The sequence below is a fragment of the Scardinius erythrophthalmus genome (genome assembly GCF_964197995.2).
Source record: "Scardinius erythrophthalmus genome assembly, chromosome: 10".
Classification (NCBI taxonomy): Eukaryota; Metazoa; Chordata; class Actinopteri; order Cypriniformes; family Leuciscidae; genus Scardinius; species Scardinius erythrophthalmus.
The window spans coordinates 28,831,446-28,850,593 of record NC_138230.1 but is presented as its reverse complement, the minus strand read 5'-3'; the positions used below and the strand labels follow the sequence as shown (position 1 = coordinate 28,850,593).

At 36.2% G+C, this 19,148-nt stretch overlaps 1 protein-coding gene across 1 annotated transcript in view; it reads left to right on the top strand.

The window, feature by feature from the left end:
- The window catches only part of zfpm2b (zinc finger protein, FOG family member 2b), a 56,157-nt gene that overhangs the window by 12,290 nt on the left and 24,719 nt on the right, over nucleotides 1-19,148 (top strand). Inside the window, exons 2-4 of the mRNA XM_081376179.1 lie at nucleotides 1,152-1,307; nucleotides 4,940-5,041; nucleotides 15,187-15,311. Of these exons, the coding sequence (XP_081232305.1) occupies nucleotides 1,152-1,307; nucleotides 4,940-5,041; nucleotides 15,187-15,311 (383 nt within the window). The remainder of the gene's footprint in view (nucleotides 1-1,151; nucleotides 1,308-4,939; nucleotides 5,042-15,186; nucleotides 15,312-19,148) is intronic.

Sequence of the window (19,148 nt, the reverse complement as noted above, 5' to 3'; positions counted from 1 at the left end):
TTTGCAAGGTGCACATGGTTTATGACTTGTTAGTGGCGTTTGCATCCTGTGTTTGAGGGACATGATGACATGTTGCTTATTGAAGAGAGGTGTACTGTTGCTTTTTAAAAAAACCCGACTTACTTTGATTTGGCCCATATCTACTTGCAGATTATATAATATTAAGGACATTAGATTACTTAATTACTTAAAGAGAGTCCACTTTCATGACTATGGAAAACAAAATCGCATACTTGTCTAGATACTAATTCTGAATGTGTGTAGTAATCCGGACGTACGACATTGGCTACACTGTAAAAAATTTGCTGTAGTTTTGCAGCTGTTTGCCAGTAACTTACTGTAGATTTAAATTGATGTTATTTACTGGCAACAGTTTGTTCAAAGTTAAATGAACATTAAACATTAACAAGTCTTTGTCTTTAAAGAATAAAATTCTAAAATAACAATCTAATGCAAAGCATTCTGGGAACCAGAAATCTTCATCAACCTTTTTCTGTTTTTTTCCTTCAGATTTTGGTTCCCAGAATGCTTTGCATGAGGATGTTATTTTAGTTTTATTCTGTAAAGATAAAGACTTGTTAATGTTTAATGTTCATTTAATTTTGAACAAATTGTTGCCAGTAAATAACATCAATTTAAATCTACAGTAAGTTACTGGCAAGTAGCTGCCAGTAATACTGTAATTTCTACAGATTTTTCTAACAGTGTATGTTGTCATTATCATGTGACCTACCAGGGTCATTCACTGTCATTCACAAATCCTCTCCTGTGGCCTCATGGGATAGTAAAGTGTCCATCGAATGCACACTTGTACTTACAGTATATTTAAATACACAACATAGGCATTTCAATAGAAATATCAATAGATATCAAAGTATATTTTAGTTTACCATAAATGCTTGTCAGTACATTCAGGGTACAACCATATTTCAATGACAACAGAAGTAATTATGAAATTACAATTAAAGATGTACTTAAGTCCTACTTAAGTAGGTAAAAAATCACTCTAAAGTTCAGCTAATTGCATTGAATTCAAACTACAATACATTTTCATTTCATGCAATTAACATGCAATTTAGTACAAAGGTGAATTCACTTTAGCATCTTCTGAAGTGTTAAAGTTGCACATTTGTTTGTCCATTATTTGACAGGAATGTTTGAAAATGGGCTTGAGACAGAGTCTGAGGAGACAGTGTGTGAGAAGAAGGAGATATCGAAAGAAGAAGACAGGTCTGTGGAGGACGACCCACTTTACTTCTCTGACCCAGAGAACATCATCTCTAAAGACGGAGAGCACTTGAAGAACGGTGAGCTCATTTCCCAGCACAAAGAGTCAAAGAGAAACTTTTATTGCCCAGAGCTTGCTTTTAATAGCTCAGGAGACTGTTAAAATATACGGTTACACTTCAACAATTAACTACATGTACTAATTATAGGGTAAGGGTTAGGATGAGGGTTTGGTTTAGGGTTAGTTTCATGATGTAATTATGCATAATTTATAGTTATTACTATAGTAGCTACATGTAACACATGTTACAAGGACACTGTAAAATAAAGTGTACTCTCAGTTCCTCCAGGATTTCGCGATTTTTGTGTGTGATTTTTGCGATCAAAATGACTGATTTTGTGGTGGTCCAGAAATTTGTGAAAAAATTTGCGATTTTTATATTTTATAATTAGGACATCACATTTACAATAATAGTATTATGTCAGATGCACAATAGTCATACATGACACAAATCACAAACAAAATGCATAAAACTTGTTTATTTTGTTCTAATCAAATTCTCATCAAATGAAAAACTTTTGAAACAACCTATGGGCAATTTTTTTTACAAGTGCGCATTTATAAGTTCACGGCACAAAGCGAAGAAATGTCGAGCGCACAAATCCTAGTGTCTATCTGCCCAACAGTTTATTGATCATTTGTTTCTTCACAGTTTTAAATTCCAGTTATTGTGCGTTTGATGCCGAGTCCTTGTGATGTGTGTGATCTAACAGGCACACGGTAGCGCGAGTCGTTTAAAAACAGCAACAAACTCCAACAAAATAAAGTCATTTTATGCAAATACACAGGCTTTTTCTCTACAGATCAAGCATTATAATGTGAATATCATATTGGAGAGAGTTTTACCGTGCATGTATTGCTGCTGTAACCGGAAGAGGCGCGCGCGCTGTTTGAATAACGTTACTGAATGGAGAATGATTGACAGCCGCAAAGGAGGGAAAACGAGTTTTCGTAAACTTTAATGATGTAAATAGACTTCTGTCCCTCACATTAAGCTATGAAATAGGCTTCAGATGAATTTGTCACCCAAACTGACGTGAAAAAAAGCGGGAGGCGCCGAAAAGCGCGCTGTTTGCATCCCTGTACTTGGAAAGGAAGGAAAAATGCATCTCTTTGCCATTTGTAACCATGGTGACGTGCAGCCTGGTGTGGCCCTGTTGCACGGGGACGGCGTTAAATGCGTTTTACATTACAGGCTTCAGTAAATCGAGGAAAAGGAGTTTCCCCTTTTCCCGCAACATCTGTATCCACGTAAAAATGCATTGAAACTTTAATTAAACTAGAGATATTTCAATTGGGTGATTATAATTTAATGTTTTGTGAGGTATTTTTTATTTTTGTGATTATTTTGCGGTTAAATTAGGAATTATGCAGGATCGCAAAAAAATGCGACAATTTGTTGATTTTGCGTTGTATTCAGCGATCGCGGAATCGCGAAAAACTGGAGGGACTGTCTAAAACACAAATACACATCAGCAAGCATGTTTATGTTTTGTGGTGATAGGTAGCATGTATCTGATTGGAAGTCTGCTACAATTCACATATAGTTCCATGAAATTGTGTGGATCATTTTAAATCACATATATAGGCTTGTTTGTATACGTAAACAAACACATCTCTACTGTAATCCAGTATAGATGGATATATATGTTATATTGTATTCCACAATCCTCTGTAAATGTTAGAAGTATCAAACCTTTTTTAGAACACACAATCTTTTCGCACCTTCCCACCACCCCTTTAGCTCAAAGCAATGTTTGGTTTTGTGCTGAAATTGAATTTGAATATGAAAGAGAAGATTGAAGAAATATGGCATTTTGAGGGAAGACCTACTGTATATGTTACTAACAGGGTTATTGGTCATAGTAAATAACAACAGAGTTGCTGGTATTTGCTGCAGGCTTCCACCATCAAACTCGAGCTAATAGCATCATCTCTTTGAACTGAAATTCAATTACAGGCGTTTCTGCCGGCCACACCTCGCCGTCACAACGGGATAATTCAGAGACCCCCGAGACATTTGAAATTCACTCAGCGTCTTAGCGTTATGCTTTTCTATTTGTAAACGATGAATCTTCTCTTTGAAATGCCTGTCTCGCTATCCCCAACGTCCAAAAGTTTGCTAGGGCAAAGTGAACTGCGTAAACTACCTGCTTTGCCTTCGAGCATGCAATCTTCAAAAGAACAATCACTTTCGCTGTTTTTTTTTTGTTCAAAATTGGCGGAACGATGTGTGGCGGTTTCCTTTTGTTCTTGTTGAAAAGGAAGAGGGGCAATTCTTTTTCATTTTCTCATATGTTTTGACCTATTAAGTTTTGAAGAGCAATGGCAAAGAAACATTTTTGAATATTTATTGTTTTTCATTTATTGTCCAACACACACACATACAGACACACACCTTCCAAACTTGATCACATAATTGCTTTTTGAATCTCTGAACCGTGTAATGGAAATGTCAAAAGTAAAAGTATAGATCATGACACCTATACCTGATGAAAATGAGTTATGATTTAGCGTGTATGATTTCCTCAGTGCGGGGTCATTTCGAGCCGCTCTCTGGACTGCAGGAATGCTTATTAATTACTCGAGCACGAATAAATAAATATGTAAAAATGTCAGTTTTCCGGTTGAGCTTCATTACACGTGCTAAGTTATATAGAATAGATCATCTGTGAACAGTATGATGAAAATGTCAAAAATAACAGAATAGATCATGACACCTTGATAAGTAATGATTTAATATTTACAATTAACAAATTAATTAATTACTCTAGAACAAATATGGATCTGTAAAAATTTCACGTTTCCAGTTAAGGTGTGTTGAGAATATGTCACCTACTCTTCTATTTCCAAAAATCCTATTGGCTCTTATTTTACCATATGTTTTGTTAATATATTGTTCTTTTTTACTTTTAATTTGTCTAAATACATTAAAAAAACCTTATCTGAACTCACACCAGCTTTTAAGTGGTATTTGGGCTGTCTTGTCCCCTCAAGAAGGTTTAATACTTGGCACTTTCCCTGTATTTATTCAGCTTGAGTTTTAAGATCATAAGGTTTTATCCATTCCTGTCGCTAGAAAGGAATTTCCTGTCCGCGGAGGACATGGACTGATTCCCTCTGTGCGTGTGTGTGTGTCTGTGTGATTTTGTGTACGTGCGTGTGTGTGTGTGTGAAAGAAGTTGCATGAGGATCTGAGGTAAATAGGCCTGTTCTTGGAGTTAACTTCTCTTGCCTGTGACGGTGTTAAATAGTACTTTGCCCATGGTGTCAGAGCCAAAGGCAGAAAATCCTTAATCACAGCTTAATTAAGGAATCATCTTGTAGCTTAATTTCTTTCCCAACACTGTAATTAAACATTTCCAATAAGTTTCGTCACAGGGCTTAACACAGGCAGCGAGTCTGTGATCAAGGTGGGTCCAGGGACTTGCTCTCTGTCTCTTTTCCATTCTCTCCAAAGAAACGAGCATAAAATCCCACAGCAGACACTTGAAAGAATCCAAAATGAGAAACTGCATATTGGAATTACAAAAAATGAACAGCTGCTGCCGGTGCGAGAGCCAGAACGGCCGTCACTGTCCGGTTTAGTGATTGTGCTACGATTTAGCCGTTTGTTCACATACAGTTAAGCTTTGATGTCTTTTTTTACAGGTGAAATGGGCGGAATTTTAAAGGTAGAACAACAAGACAGTGATGGACAAGAAGAGAGAGTCCAGCCCAGCCCACTGACAGCAGAGGAATGGGACGGTCCAAGTAAGACAGCTGTCCAATCACGTCTCAACCCTCTTAACACACCTTACATTTATACAATTCAACATACTCTTGTGAAAAAGAAGTATGCTTTAGGATACTTAAGTTCAGACACTTCAGACACTTAAGTTCCATTTAAATGAAAATATTTTATAGTTTAAATTTATATTAAGTGCAATTAGTTGAGCTTTAGAGTTTCTCAGTTTATCATTATGTAATTTTATAATTGCTTCTGTTTACTTACTTCAATGTCTTGACAAGCATTTATGGTAAGTTAATATGTCATTTCAACATGCATGTTATGTATTAAAATATATTTGTAATTGCACATTTGTAATAATGAAGTTGCAATTTAGTACATTTAAAACATATTAACTTTAAATGTAATATTAAGTAACACACTACAGTTTAAATTTTAATCAAATAATTTAATTGAATCACTTTACATGTGCTTAATGTTAGTCAACACATCAAAATAAGTGTACTTCTTTAAAGCATGGCAAAAGATTATTAAAAACAATTATTTTAAATGTACTTTAAAGTTATAATTTGACATTGTTACAAAGTACACTTCTTAAAAGTGTAGAATATGAACAAAACAGAATATGATAAAATAGGTAGTAGGTTTATACATCTAAAATTTTCCCATTCTGAGTGGGCTCAGAAAGTACCAAAATCAGAAGCATCTGTGGTCATAAGTGGCGTCTAGGTAGGCAGTTCACAAGGTATACATTCAGAATGGAATACTTGCACACTGCTTATACTTTGCGATAAACACTGTAAACAACCTTCTATTTTTTTGTGGAAGAGAATACACAGAGAAATATTTCAAATAGTAGTATGCATGCATGCATGTTGAATTGTTGAATTCCACAAAAAAAAAAAAAAACTTTTATATGTCACAATTGCACAGAGACAACAGTGTAAGATAAAATGAGTCTGAAAGGTGCAGCCAAGTGATGTACTGTAATAAGCCTTGTCCTCTTTAAAAGCATGAAATCTGATAATGTAATAATGCCATTTTGGGAGGTGCTTTATCTTGCGTGTTCACACTAGATTTACACAATACAGTCACTAGTGCCAGAGCCAAACTGAGCTGACTTCTCTTTTATCTTTATATATGATCACGGGTCTTTGTAATCAGGTCTTGATGGTGAGATATCACCGCATTCTGATATTCACGCTCTTTGTTGCGGTCTCTATCACTGGATTTCTCTTTCTCTCCCTCCATCCTCTGAATAAATACAATAATGAGGCACTGTGTTTTCTTATCTGATCAGCAAAGAGTGCTTTTGTCTTCTCTGAACAGTCTGAGCCTCAGTATGCCAAGCCAATAGACACATAATATCTAGAATTGATGCTTCATTTGTGTTATACTGGCACCTTTGGATTTGGATCCGGCACCGATTTTAGTCTCACCTCATAAGCTTTAAAACAGTTGTACAGTAATAACTGAAATAGTGTGAAATGTTACTATTTATATAATGTAAATGTAAAGTTTTTTTTATTTGAACATAATATTTAAAAAGTAATTTATTTCTCTGATGGCAAAGCTACTCCAGTGACATGTCACATGTCAGTCACATGATCCTTCAGAAATCTTTTGAATTATGCAGATTTTCTGAAAAAAGAAAAACATTTATTATTATCAATACTGAGAACAGTTTTTGCTGCTTAATAGTTTTTTTTTTTCCGTGGAAACCGTTATACATTTTTTTTTCTTTGAATAGAAAGTTTAAAAGATCATCATTTATTAAAATTAAAATCGTATGTAACTTTATAACGCCTTTATAATTGACTTTTGATCAATTTCATGTGTCCTTGCTGAATAAACGTATTAATTTCAATAAAAAAAAATCGTATTGACCCCACACTTTTGAATGGTTGTGTATATTTCATGAGAAATATAATGATTATAATGTTGTCAAGTGACATCACCATAAAAATGTCAAACGAAAAGTAGCAATGCAGTATTTGGTTAATCATAGAACAGAGGTGGCACATACACTGTTTCTTGCGTTTCACTAGTTTTTTTTTTTTTTTCATAGAGGAGGGAATCTTCCTTGCTACAGAAGTACAATAGTCTTGTTTGCATATTCATTTACCCCAATGCATCTTAATTGAAAACCATTACTGTAATGCTTTTTCAATGCACAACACACTCAATCTGTACTGCAAGCAAGTCTCTTGACACAACAAGACAAAGGGTACTTGCAGACTAGAAAAAACAGAGTGTTTCACGAATAGGAATGTGTTAGATTAATTGTGAGGATGTGGATAGTTAATACAGCAGTTTGTATTTCCACAAACACAACTAGACCTGCATGTCTGACGTTAAATTGCGACCACCATTTGTTTTGTTTCGTGACCCTTCCAACCTGCCATATGTCACTAGTTCTTGTTTCTGAACCTCATAATTTACTAATTAAAGCTTTGCATGGAATGATTTCCAACATCTCAAATTGAATTAGCATCTACAGTTATAACTTCCCAATGAATATTGCAGCGAAAGAAGGAATGAAGGAATGTAAAAAGTGAGAGATGAACGAAAGGAGGCCGATTCTGTCCGACGCCTCAGAAGAAGACAGGATGGAGTGAGGGATTTTAATGAAAGTGTAGTGGATTAGAGAAATCCCTGGAACAATATGAAATCATTACAGCTGCAGTCGACATCAAAGTCCCACTGATTGAGCCCCCTAAAGCCTTTTCACACTGGGAGCGGGAACGCGGCGGAGAACATGTAAACTAGAGCTGAGAGCAGCTGACCACTGCGCTCGACAGCCGAGAGAGAGAGAGAGAGAGAGAGAGAGAGAGAGAGAGAGAGAGAGAGAGAGAGAGAGAGAGAGAGAGAGAGAGAGAGAGAGAGAGAGAGAGAGAGAGAGAGAGAGAGAGAGAGAGAGAGAGAGAGATACATGTACGGATTCCAGACTTCTGACATTTAGACGAGCGTCATGGGATATGAACTGAATCAAATTGAGGATATTCATCATCTTACATGGCCTCCTTGATTTCAGATTGTATTCGCAGATATTCTCAACTCTTTTAAAGAGAGTTGAATTTTCTGAGTTCAGTACAAGCCTAAACTCATGGACAGCATCTGTGGTAAACTGTTGATCACCACGGAAAATCGTTTCAAGTCACCCCTCAAAACAAGCATAAATCACATTTATAGTAATGCACTTACAATTAAGGAGGCCTTAAGGGACACGGTGAATGAAAAGAAAAAAGTGAGATGGAGTAAAAAATATGTTAATGCTTTTGCGTTCTCTCGCAAATGTTTTGTGTTCCCCGAGAAACTTTGCGTTCCCTCGCAAAAACATGTGTTCCGCCAAGAAACTTTGCGTTCGGTTTTGCGAGCAAACGTAAAGTTTCTCGGGGGAACGTCCAACATTTGCGAGAGAACGCAAAACAATTGACAAATACTGTACATATTGTTTGAAGTACAGCCACAAGACTTAAACATTAAACATGTGAACAGGAGACTAGAGTAAACAGAACCAGTAAATGACCTACAAAACCAGTAAACATTTTTCTCAATGAATGAAAATGACAGAGTAATGAAACAACAAAGCAAATATTTCAGCTTTTAAAGTTGGCTTGAAATGGAAATTCATTTATTTTATAAATGAATCTTGCTGATCTTATTGTGAATGATTCATTCAGTCATATGTTTTATTTTATTCATTTTGTTTAGCTCATATTTTTAACTCTTAAATGCATGAATGTTTCGACAATCATTATTACATATTCGTGTCCTTGGCGACCCGGAACTATATCTAACACAGATGGATCTCTACCTGTCGAGATAATATAAAACTCTCCAGATATTAGAGTAACAATTACAGAAGAATAAAATAAAGCATATTTTGTTACCTTTTGGAGCTTTGAAGGGTTCAGTTTAAGAATATGTTTTATACCATCATCACTGTCCTCATCAGAGCTCATTTCCCATTACATTCAGCATCTGGCTTATATTCACGATCTCAAACATATTGTCAAAACTATCATTTTCAACATCTTCAGAAACAACATTTTGATCGCTGACAGCTTCTTCACCAGATCCACCATCAAGTGACAGTGACACTAATGTTTGATTGCATTCAGTACTTGCTCTGCAGTAAATCGCTGAACCATTTCAAGTTTTGCTGATAGTTTCTATTCTTTTGTTTTCTGCCTGCGGTAACTTCGAGTGAAACATCACTTCATTGTGTATCAGACATTGCCACCTTGTTGAATAAAGGTGAATTGCACTTATTCAGTCATCAAAGATTCAATTATTTTTGTGCTGAAAAAATTTACTTACTCTGTTAAACATCTGGGTTGTTAGTGACCCGATACAATTTTTACAGAAAATTAATGGGAAAACAGATATTCTTCTATCATTTTATAATTTTTTTCTTGCTATATTGTTTAGAATGAATTGATTGAGGAATACTAAGAAGTTTGATGTCTAACTTTAAAAAATGAATGAGGAGGAAGATAGTGAATGATGTCCCGGGTATGTGTTTAAGGATTAATGAAAAATGTCAGGTTGCACATTTTTACATTGTGTCTTTGTTACACATTAATTAATTATACAATTAAGTACTGAGTAGTATTAATTAACAACATGTACTTATTTTACAGTGACAGACTGTGGTTTGGAGTAAGTTGCCTGTAATTATGAATCATTTACTGTCATTAATATAGTAAGTACATGTAACATGTATAACAAAGACTAAAGTTTCCAATGCCATTACTCAACCTTTTACCCCGTCTCTTTCTTACAATCGATTGCAAGCTCGCATTCAGATCTGCCTCCATTTTAAAAACAATCGATAGATAGATCCAGCATGAATATTTTTCTTTTTCATTAATGTTTCACTTGGGTGTATACATCACAATATGGAAGAAAATATCTGCCATTACTTCTGTTACATTGTGACTTTAAACCATCCTTCCCAATAAACAAAAATTGCTTGTTTTGTCCAACCATGAGTAGTCTAAAATAGAAATAGAAATAACTCACATAAAACATACATGTGACCTTTCTGTAGGACAGCATTCACTTCAAAAATCATCCCGAGCCGAGAGATCTTTGACTGGCTGACAAAAGTTTCTGGCTCCTCTTGACCCCTCCTCAAACGGACACAATGTGGCTCATTCATTGTCTGTACGATACGCCTGTCCCTCCTTATGCCTGGAGGAGGGGTGTGGGGGATGGGGCTGTCAGTTGAATTAAAATACCACGTAATAATAATAATAATATAAATAATGACATTGATAAAAGGGCTAATCTACACAAAACAAAACAGCGTGTTCCTCCCTGATTGTGTGGGTTGTTGCGGTATTCAATTAGGCCATTTTCACTGGCATATTAATCATCTTTTCAACAAACAAGCCGGCGTTAATTAAAGCGGAGCGCGAGGATAAAGACGTGTTGCTGGATCATCACTCCGTTTATCAGCCACGCACACACACACCCCGCCGTTTAGCAAATCCCGTGCAGCGCTGCGAGGGGAATTTCAATGCTCTCTGGTTTGGAGCTGGTTTTTTGGGAGGGGAGGAGGTGGATTTTTCGAGTTTCAAATACAGAGACTGTCAATGTGAAGCCCTCTGCCCTTCACCGCTGGGAGATGAATTTATTCGTCAGTTTTATTTCAGCTAAAAAAAAGAGCCCGGAGAGTAAATCTCTTTAGCCCGAAACACGCGCAAGAGGAAGTCGAAACTCTTTGCTTCCCTTTTAAGGGCCTCGACGGGGAAGATAGTCAGACAGACACCTTTGAATGGGCTTTAATATGATGAATGAATGGATGTTTTGCTGACATCAGACCGTAGTAATGCACATGTAAGCGAGCTCCCAAAATCACATGTTGTTCCTTACATACATTTACTTTTACCATAATTTCCATCCTAATACCCATATTTATTGTTCAATTTACATTGACATTTATCCATTTACTTAGTCTAATCTTATGGATTACACATACAGTGCCCATGCAATTGATTGATCACAAATAAGTCATTTACAAATTATGGAGATTAAATGTACATATTTTACACAATATTTTATTAATTTCCAAAATAAAAATGTGTGCTATGTTTGATTATTTTTTATATCTTCTTACTTAAGTTTTAGACTTATTAGGCCACAATTTCTGAGTAAATTGGTAACACTTTACAATAAGGTTCATTAGTTAAAGGGTTAGTCCACCCAAAAAATTCTGTCAGTAATTACTCACCCTCATGTTGTTCCAACCCCGTAAGACCTTCGTTCATCTTCGGAACACAAATTAAGATATTTTTGATTAAATCTGAGAGCTGGATCACTCTTCCATAGGCTTCTAAGGCATTATAACTTGCTGGCCCAGAAAGGGTATTAAAGACATCGTTAATATAGTCCAAGTGACTCCAGTGGCTCAATCTTAAGTTTATAAAGCGACGAGAATACTTTTCGTGCGCAAAAAAAATAATAAAAATAAATAAATAGCGACTTTATTCCACTATTCATTTCCTTCTCTCTGGGCCTCGAGTGAATTCACGTAGTATAACTATCACACACATGACCAGCGTCGGCCAATAGTGAGCCTACATGTGACGTATTACCCAGAAGCGTTACGCAGTTATACTACGTGAATTCACTCGAGGCCCAGACAGAAGGAAATGAATAGTGGAATAAAGTTGTTATTTTTTTATTTTTTTTGCGCACAAAAAGTATTCTCGTCGCTTTATAAACTTAAGATTGAGCCACTGTAGTCACTTGGACTATATTAACGGTGTGTTTAATACCCTTTCTGGGCCAGCAAGTTATAATGCCTTAGAAGCCATATGGAGGAGTGATCCAGCTCTCAGATTTAATCAAAAATATCTTAATTTGTGTTCCGAAGATGAACGAAGGTCTTACGGGGTTGGAACAACATGAGGGTGAGTAATTACTGACAGAATTTTTTGGGTGAACTAACCCTTTAACATTACTTAATGTATTACCTAACATGAACTAACTATGAGCATATCCATTTGTTACTGTTTTTGTTAATCTTTGTTAATGTTAGTTAATAAAAATACAGCTGTTCATTGTTAGTTCATGTTAGTTCACAGTGCATTAACTAATGTTAACAAGATTTTAATAAAGTATTAGTAAATGTTGAAATTAACATTAACAAAGATTAATAAATGCTGTATACGTGCAGTTCATTATTAGTTCATGTACATTAACACTAATGTTAACTAATGAACCTTATTGTAAAGTGTTACCAGTAAATCATTTATAAAACTATTCTTTTGTATATTGTCATTTTTTACACACCAAAAATGTGTGTCTCATAAATAAGACCCATTGTGTTTTATCCATCATTTTCTTAAATAAACTGAGTATAACGTGTATTTTATATGTCCAGGGCAGACGATCAGTTTGAACCCTACTCATTCACGTAGTGCACTTTGCCTCCGTCAATCTCAGCCGGCGAAGGACTACATCATACAATCATGCCATACTCCCACAATCCTTTTCTTCTGTGGCTGCTTGACTTGAAGCACACTCAAACAGCCTGCTACACCACACTGAGATCTTTCTCATTCTCTCACGCATTCTCTCTTGCCCTTTTCCAGTCTCTCTCTCCAGGAACTCGTGGCAGAGAGGGAGAGAGAGAGGAAAGAAGTCAAAAACCCGCGACAATGTACCAGAGAAATATCAGAGTGGCTTTTTTTTTCACTCGTCACCCAAGCCAAAGATGGGCTGTCTCCAAATCCTGCTGCCCTATCAGACAAATTAAAGTAAATCAAGCATGAAATGAAGCAGGAGAGCCTGGAGATAAGGTCCCTTTAAGTCCCTCACAGATTAGACCACTGAGAGAGAGAGAGAGAGAGAGAGAGAGAGAGAGAGAGAGAGAGAGAGAGAGAGAGAGAGAGAGAGAGAGAGAGAGAGAGAGAGAGAGAGAGAGAGAGAGAGAGACGGAAGAGAGGGACAGTATGGAAGGAGAGAGGTGTAGAAAAGGGCGGTTTTCTGGTTTCTCTGTGGCAGACAGAGCTTTTGATTAGTTCACTTTGGCCCTGATGTAGAAGAACAGTGCATATATTCCCTCAGTAATTTTTTTGATAATGACTTTTGTTTATTTTAGTACTCCAATGTTCCCGAAGTGCTTTGAACTGTGACTACATTTTTGAGATGAAATGAAGTTCATTGTGAGTTTTCTAATGTATAACTGATGTATTGAAGTGGAACTACAAAAAAAATTTTGAAAAAAAAAAAAAAAAAAAAAAAAAAATATATATATATATATATATAATTTTCCACAATTATATTTTTCTCAACCACTGGATTAAATTTTAAGTCTGTTCTTAGTTTTAAAGTTAACATGAAATCAAAATGGACCCTTTTTTATTATTTTTAATTTTTCGTTGCTGTTGTTATTGTGAATGATCTGTGCACATTATTGCAGAGATAAAAAAAATATATATATTTTGTAATTTTTTTTTTTCAAAATGTAATAACTTGCTAAGACAACTTTCCTTGTTTATGTCAAAAATCCTTTATACTTCATCTGACTTCCTGAAGTATTTTGAAAATAGTTGGTAGCCAACCAGTTTTGGTTCTCACTGACTTCCATTGTGTGTGTATGTGTGTGTGTGTGTGTGTGTGTGTGTGTGTGTGTGTGTGTGTGTGTGTGTGTGTGTGTGTGTGTGTGTGTGTGTGTGTGTGTGTGTGTGTGTGTGTGTGTGTGTGTGTGTACAATTATTATACTATTTGGCTATAAATATCTTTTTTAATCTACCTATTTAACCGTCACAAATCTACTTAGTTCTGGAATGTAATTATTTATTAATAATTAATATTATTATAATGTGGTTTCATGTTAACTTGGAATTTACAGTCTCAGATTTATAATTTGCTCACCTTCATTTGCACTAAACCCATATGACTTTTTTTCTTTCATAAAAAATGACTTTAAGAGCAGACTCTAAAAATCTTCCTTTTCACTGCTGCTCATTAATTATTAATTATTACTATTTATTAAATGAATTTATTTTGAATTTTTGATTTAAAAGAAAAACGTACGCATTCATTTAGTTGCAGTCGGTTACAAGACTTATTTGACATTTTTTGCCCTTAAATTGCTCTGAAGTACAAATATATGTCATCATATGTAAAGTATTGTTGTGCAATATATATATATATATATATATATATATATATATATATATATACACACTAATATAGCCCCCACTGTTATATTAGTTAAATACAGTCTGTAGTTAAATACATCTATTAATCCAAAGAGGGGATGGGTGTAAAGGCTTAACCCTGATGTCCTGAAAGCACTGCCTCAAGATTCTCTTTATTTATCAATCCATCTGCCGGCATTCCACATCTCCTCCTGAAACTGGATAATTTACCACGCTTCTGCACTGTTCACATCAAAACTTTCAGCAGAAAGAGGCTTAATCCACCTTATCTGAAACCCTGTCAAAGCAGTGAGCGAAAGCCTAATCAAAGAGACAGGCAGGGTCACCCAGGAGAGGGTCCAATGGATGGGTGTATGATTTCTAATTGAGCTCCTATGTGCTCACACTGTGGCTTAGTCTGCTCATGGAGTGGTGTGGTGTGGTGTTTTGGCTAAATATCCGGGCTGGTAACTGTAAAAAATGTATTGAACCTGATGAACTTTCAGCATTGTGCCCTTGAGCAAGACTCTAATCCCCAGTTTACCCCTGATGGGTTGTCCCTAAAGTTGAAATGCACTTAATATACAATAATACATTACAGCACATATGTTTTTAACATTGATGATAAGAAAAACAAATTTTTAGAAGCAAATCAGCATATTAGAATCATTTCTGAAGGATTTTGTGACACTGAAGACTGAACGATGAAGCTGAAAATGCAGCTTTTCCATCACAGGAATTAAATACATATTCAAATAGAAAACAGTTATTTTAAATGGTGTTTTGACTTTTTTTTTTTTTTTTGTCAAATAAAGGCAGACCTGGTGAGCATAGAGACTTTGTTAAAATATATGAAAAATCTTACTAACCCCACACTTTTAAACAGTAGTGCACTTGGAAGAGACATTTTTAGTGTAACATAAAAAAAAAAAAAAGTTTGAATCAGGCTGAACTATATATATACTATTTATTGATTGATTGATTGATTGATTGATTGTCTTCTACAGGTCAGCTGAAAATGGTTGGTGAAGGAGGGGAGAGAAGGATTTTTTCTTGTCAGGCACTTCTACTAGGCACCACATGGGGTCCTTTCCCAGGGAAGATTGAGGTGGCCACAGGAGGAAGTGACAAGGTGGGGGTTGTTTGTTTTGCTTATTTGCAAAATGTGGACATGCTAACCTGATTTTCTTGGGACAGTTCTTTCTAATTAGGTAATAATTCAGAGCAATGTGTAGTTGACAAATCGAAGCACAATTGAGTTTATTTTTTTATTTTTTTTCACTTACCAACTAAGATGCCTTTTTATGCTTGCAACAAAATGAAAAAAAAGAAAAAAAGAAAAAAAACACATTAAGTGTACAGAGATGTAGTTGTCTGTTTAGACTTTTAGCAAAAGGGCTAACAACTTCACTTTTATCAGAATTCTTTATCTTCAACTGAGAAAACATGTGCAAACTACATTATACAAGGTTATATATCAACCTTCTCAATAAATTTGTTATTATGACCTATAACTAGTTTGCTTCCATCATGATTCTTTAATTGACACTCAAAAATTGTGTGCCCATAGTTTTGATACTTATGACATTGTTGTGATGTTTGTTCTGGTGCATTCATCTCATAAATACCATAATTATCACGTGACTTAACATAACTCTGTACTATTGTGATTTGGCTTTGTCCACATAATTCTTACTTGGTATACAACCTTAGTGAATTGTGGGTAATTACAGACATAGAGATCAGACGGCCAGATTGAAAAGAAAGCAAGGGAGAGAAGTTAAATCATTTAAAAGGTTTTTGTGTCCATTTTGTATTTTGAGGCCTTGGAGAAGGTGGTGTTGTGTTTTGGAGTGTACCAGAGAGAGAGTGAGTGTGTGTGTCACGGGTAATCTGTGCCCGTGGCAGGTTTACCCTGTGAAGCGGACTGGTATCGCAGGCCCATTGTTGTTGCTCCTGTCAGAGTGGGGAGAGGCCGATGGAGGCCTGTGCTGGCCTGATAAGGGGAAAGAGGATTCAGCGGAGAGAGAGACAGGCAAAAAGAGAAAGAAATGACTCAAGGAGAGTGGAGTGCTGTGTAGACTCTGTCTTTTTCGTGAAGTATTCCCACACAGTCAGATCTGCACAAACCTCTCTCTCTTTCTGCGGCTCCATTCTGACGGTGAGTCTTTAAAAAGAGACACTATACGTACTGTAAGTGAGTACGCACGTCACACGTGGAAGGTAAAGTATGATTTTTTTTTTTTTTCATACAAACCTCTATCCATAAGTAATAAAGTTCTTTGCATAACTCAACTTGCATTGAAAGCAACACCTGGGACATCTAGAGACTGGCAAGTGTATGAAAAATGCCCTTTCAAGTGGTTCTCAACCATGGGACCGGGGCCTACTAGGGGGCCTCAGCAAACTTCCAAGGGTGCTGCAATGACTTAGGTCAGGGGTGTCCAAACTCGGTCCTGGAGGGCCATTGTCTTGTGGAGTTTAGCTCCAACTTGCCTCAACACACCTGCCTGGAAATTTCTAGTATGCCAAGTGAGACCTTGATTAGCTGGTTCAGGTGTGAGACCTGGTGTGAGACCTAGTGAGACCTTGATTAGCTGGTTCAGGTGTGTTTAATTGGGGTTAGAGCTAAACTTTGCTGAAAAGTGGCCCCCAGGAGCAGGATTGGACACCTCTGACTTAGGTATTTAAATTAATACATTATTAATAATATATCACAACTGGGCAATTCCACGCAAAACTGTCACATCCATAACACCAACACAATGCTATGGTATTTAGTTGGCGTTATGGATGTGACATTTTTGCGTGGAATTGCCCAACTCTAATCTAAAATTAAAAGCTAAAAAAACACACACATGCAAATCATAATTTAAACTGAAATAATTTGAATATTGTGTTTGACAACCGGGGCATTCAAGTCAAAAAGGTTGTGAACCACTGCCCTAGTTTCTTTGTATTGCCCGTGACCGGAGATTACAAAAACAAGGGTTTATGTCGGGATAGCTAATGCAGGAGAAAGCTTTCAAAAGAGACGCTGAAGTTGCCTGCTTTCCTCTCGACAGGTAAGTCAATGTTAAGGTCTTAATTACAGGCTTTTTATTTTTATTTTTTAATTAGCCTATATAGACCAGCGTTTCCCAGCGGGGTGACGCGGCACCCTGGGGTGCTTCTGGCGAGAGCAGGGGTGCTGTGTAAAAAAAACATTTTTTACCATCAATCTCGGATCGTCGGAAGTCTCTAATTACAACAAATAATGCGCACAAATTTATGATAAAAATGCAAATCATAAGTTTTCGGCGTTGAATTGCGGAGGTTGCGCTTGCGCATGATTTTATTCCTGTGCCTCATTCCCAGTGCGTCCACATAAAGCTGCCTATTTTTCATTGATGCGCTTAGAGTCAAATACACACGAAAACATTGTCACAACGTCCGTCTTGCCGCGTATTCACATAAACACATCGGTTATTTCCGTGCTGCTGTCAATGCAACGCGTGCGATTAATGTTTTTCAGTTTAACACGTTAAAAATATTTAACGCAATTAAAGCAGCATTTTTTTCTGTCATCCTTTGGCTAGCGTTACATTATATAATCACGTTCTTCTTCATGCAAATGCTTCTAACCATGTAAGCGAGAAAATACAAAAGAGAATGCGCTGTCCTGTGATGCTGACACGACGCGCGCCAGACTCGACTTCTCTTTCGCGCTTTCGCTTTGAGTAGGCTATCCTCATGAGAGCAGTCTTAAATTAGTTAAATAAAGTCTTAAATGAACGTTAAGAGTTGTGAGAAAATGGGACGCGTGTGGGATCCACATGTGACAGTGCAGCAGTGACATCAGAATCAAATAACACTTCATTCATAAAAAGATGCCATTAAACAATTATTTGAAATATACTGTCTTTATGATGTTTCTACATTAATTTGGAGATTTACTGTGAAATTATTAGGCTACATAAAATATAGTAAAAACAAGCTATCTTGTGCAATTATAACAAAATTATATATTATATAAAATTAAAAATGTTTAATTCATTCATTAATTTGTAACATGCATGAACGAAGAAAAAAAAGGAACAGGAAGAAGAAAATCTTATGTTAGCCTATCTGTCATTTATTTGTGCACATCAAAAATAAAATAAAAAAAACCCCAGCACATTTCAAAGTATAGTATCAAAGTAGTATCGTGACAACACTAGTGTAGGGTGCCACACATTTTTTTTAAATTTCAAAGGGTGCCTTGACTGAAAAAAGGTTGGGAAACACTGATATAGACAGTAGAACATAGTTAAAAGTTAAACAGGCTCTTTGATGAATAGCAGCTATTGAGTAAAGTAGAGAAGGTCCTATAAACAAGGTTGTAAGTTTTGTTTGTTCAAAACTGTAACATTCGTTTGTTCGTTGTGTCAAGTTGTAGTTTGTTTGAAATAACAAACCAGTTCACCTGAAGGAAAACTCGACGAGGTGCTATTAGAAGACATCCTGTCATAGCTTTTTGGTACATATCGCTTACCGTAGATGCAACGCGCATTTGAAAACGGGAGGCGCCGGAGAGCAAAATTAGTTTGATTGCAAAATACAAATTCACCACTAGATGGGAGTAATTCCTACTTACTGTCCCTTTAAAACCGCAGTGAACCAAAGACAGTCTCAAAAAAGCGGTTTGAAATCGCTGGTGTTTCTGACGTCACAAACTACCTTGTAACCAATCACGTCAACGTGATCGGCAACAAGTGGATCTCTGAGCTGCGTGAGTGAGTCGAGACGGGGCTAATTTGCATATTCATTGAACCGCGTATACTAAACGAGGCAAGGGTGTAGAGTTTCATTCAAGCTATTTTAAGGCATGAAGAATTTTTTTCCAAGGAAAAAAATTTTAAATATGTCATTTTGGTGATCAAAGATGTGTTTTAAGGGATACACATTTTTACTACAGGGGGACTTTAAAGAACGTGAATCATGAAAAATG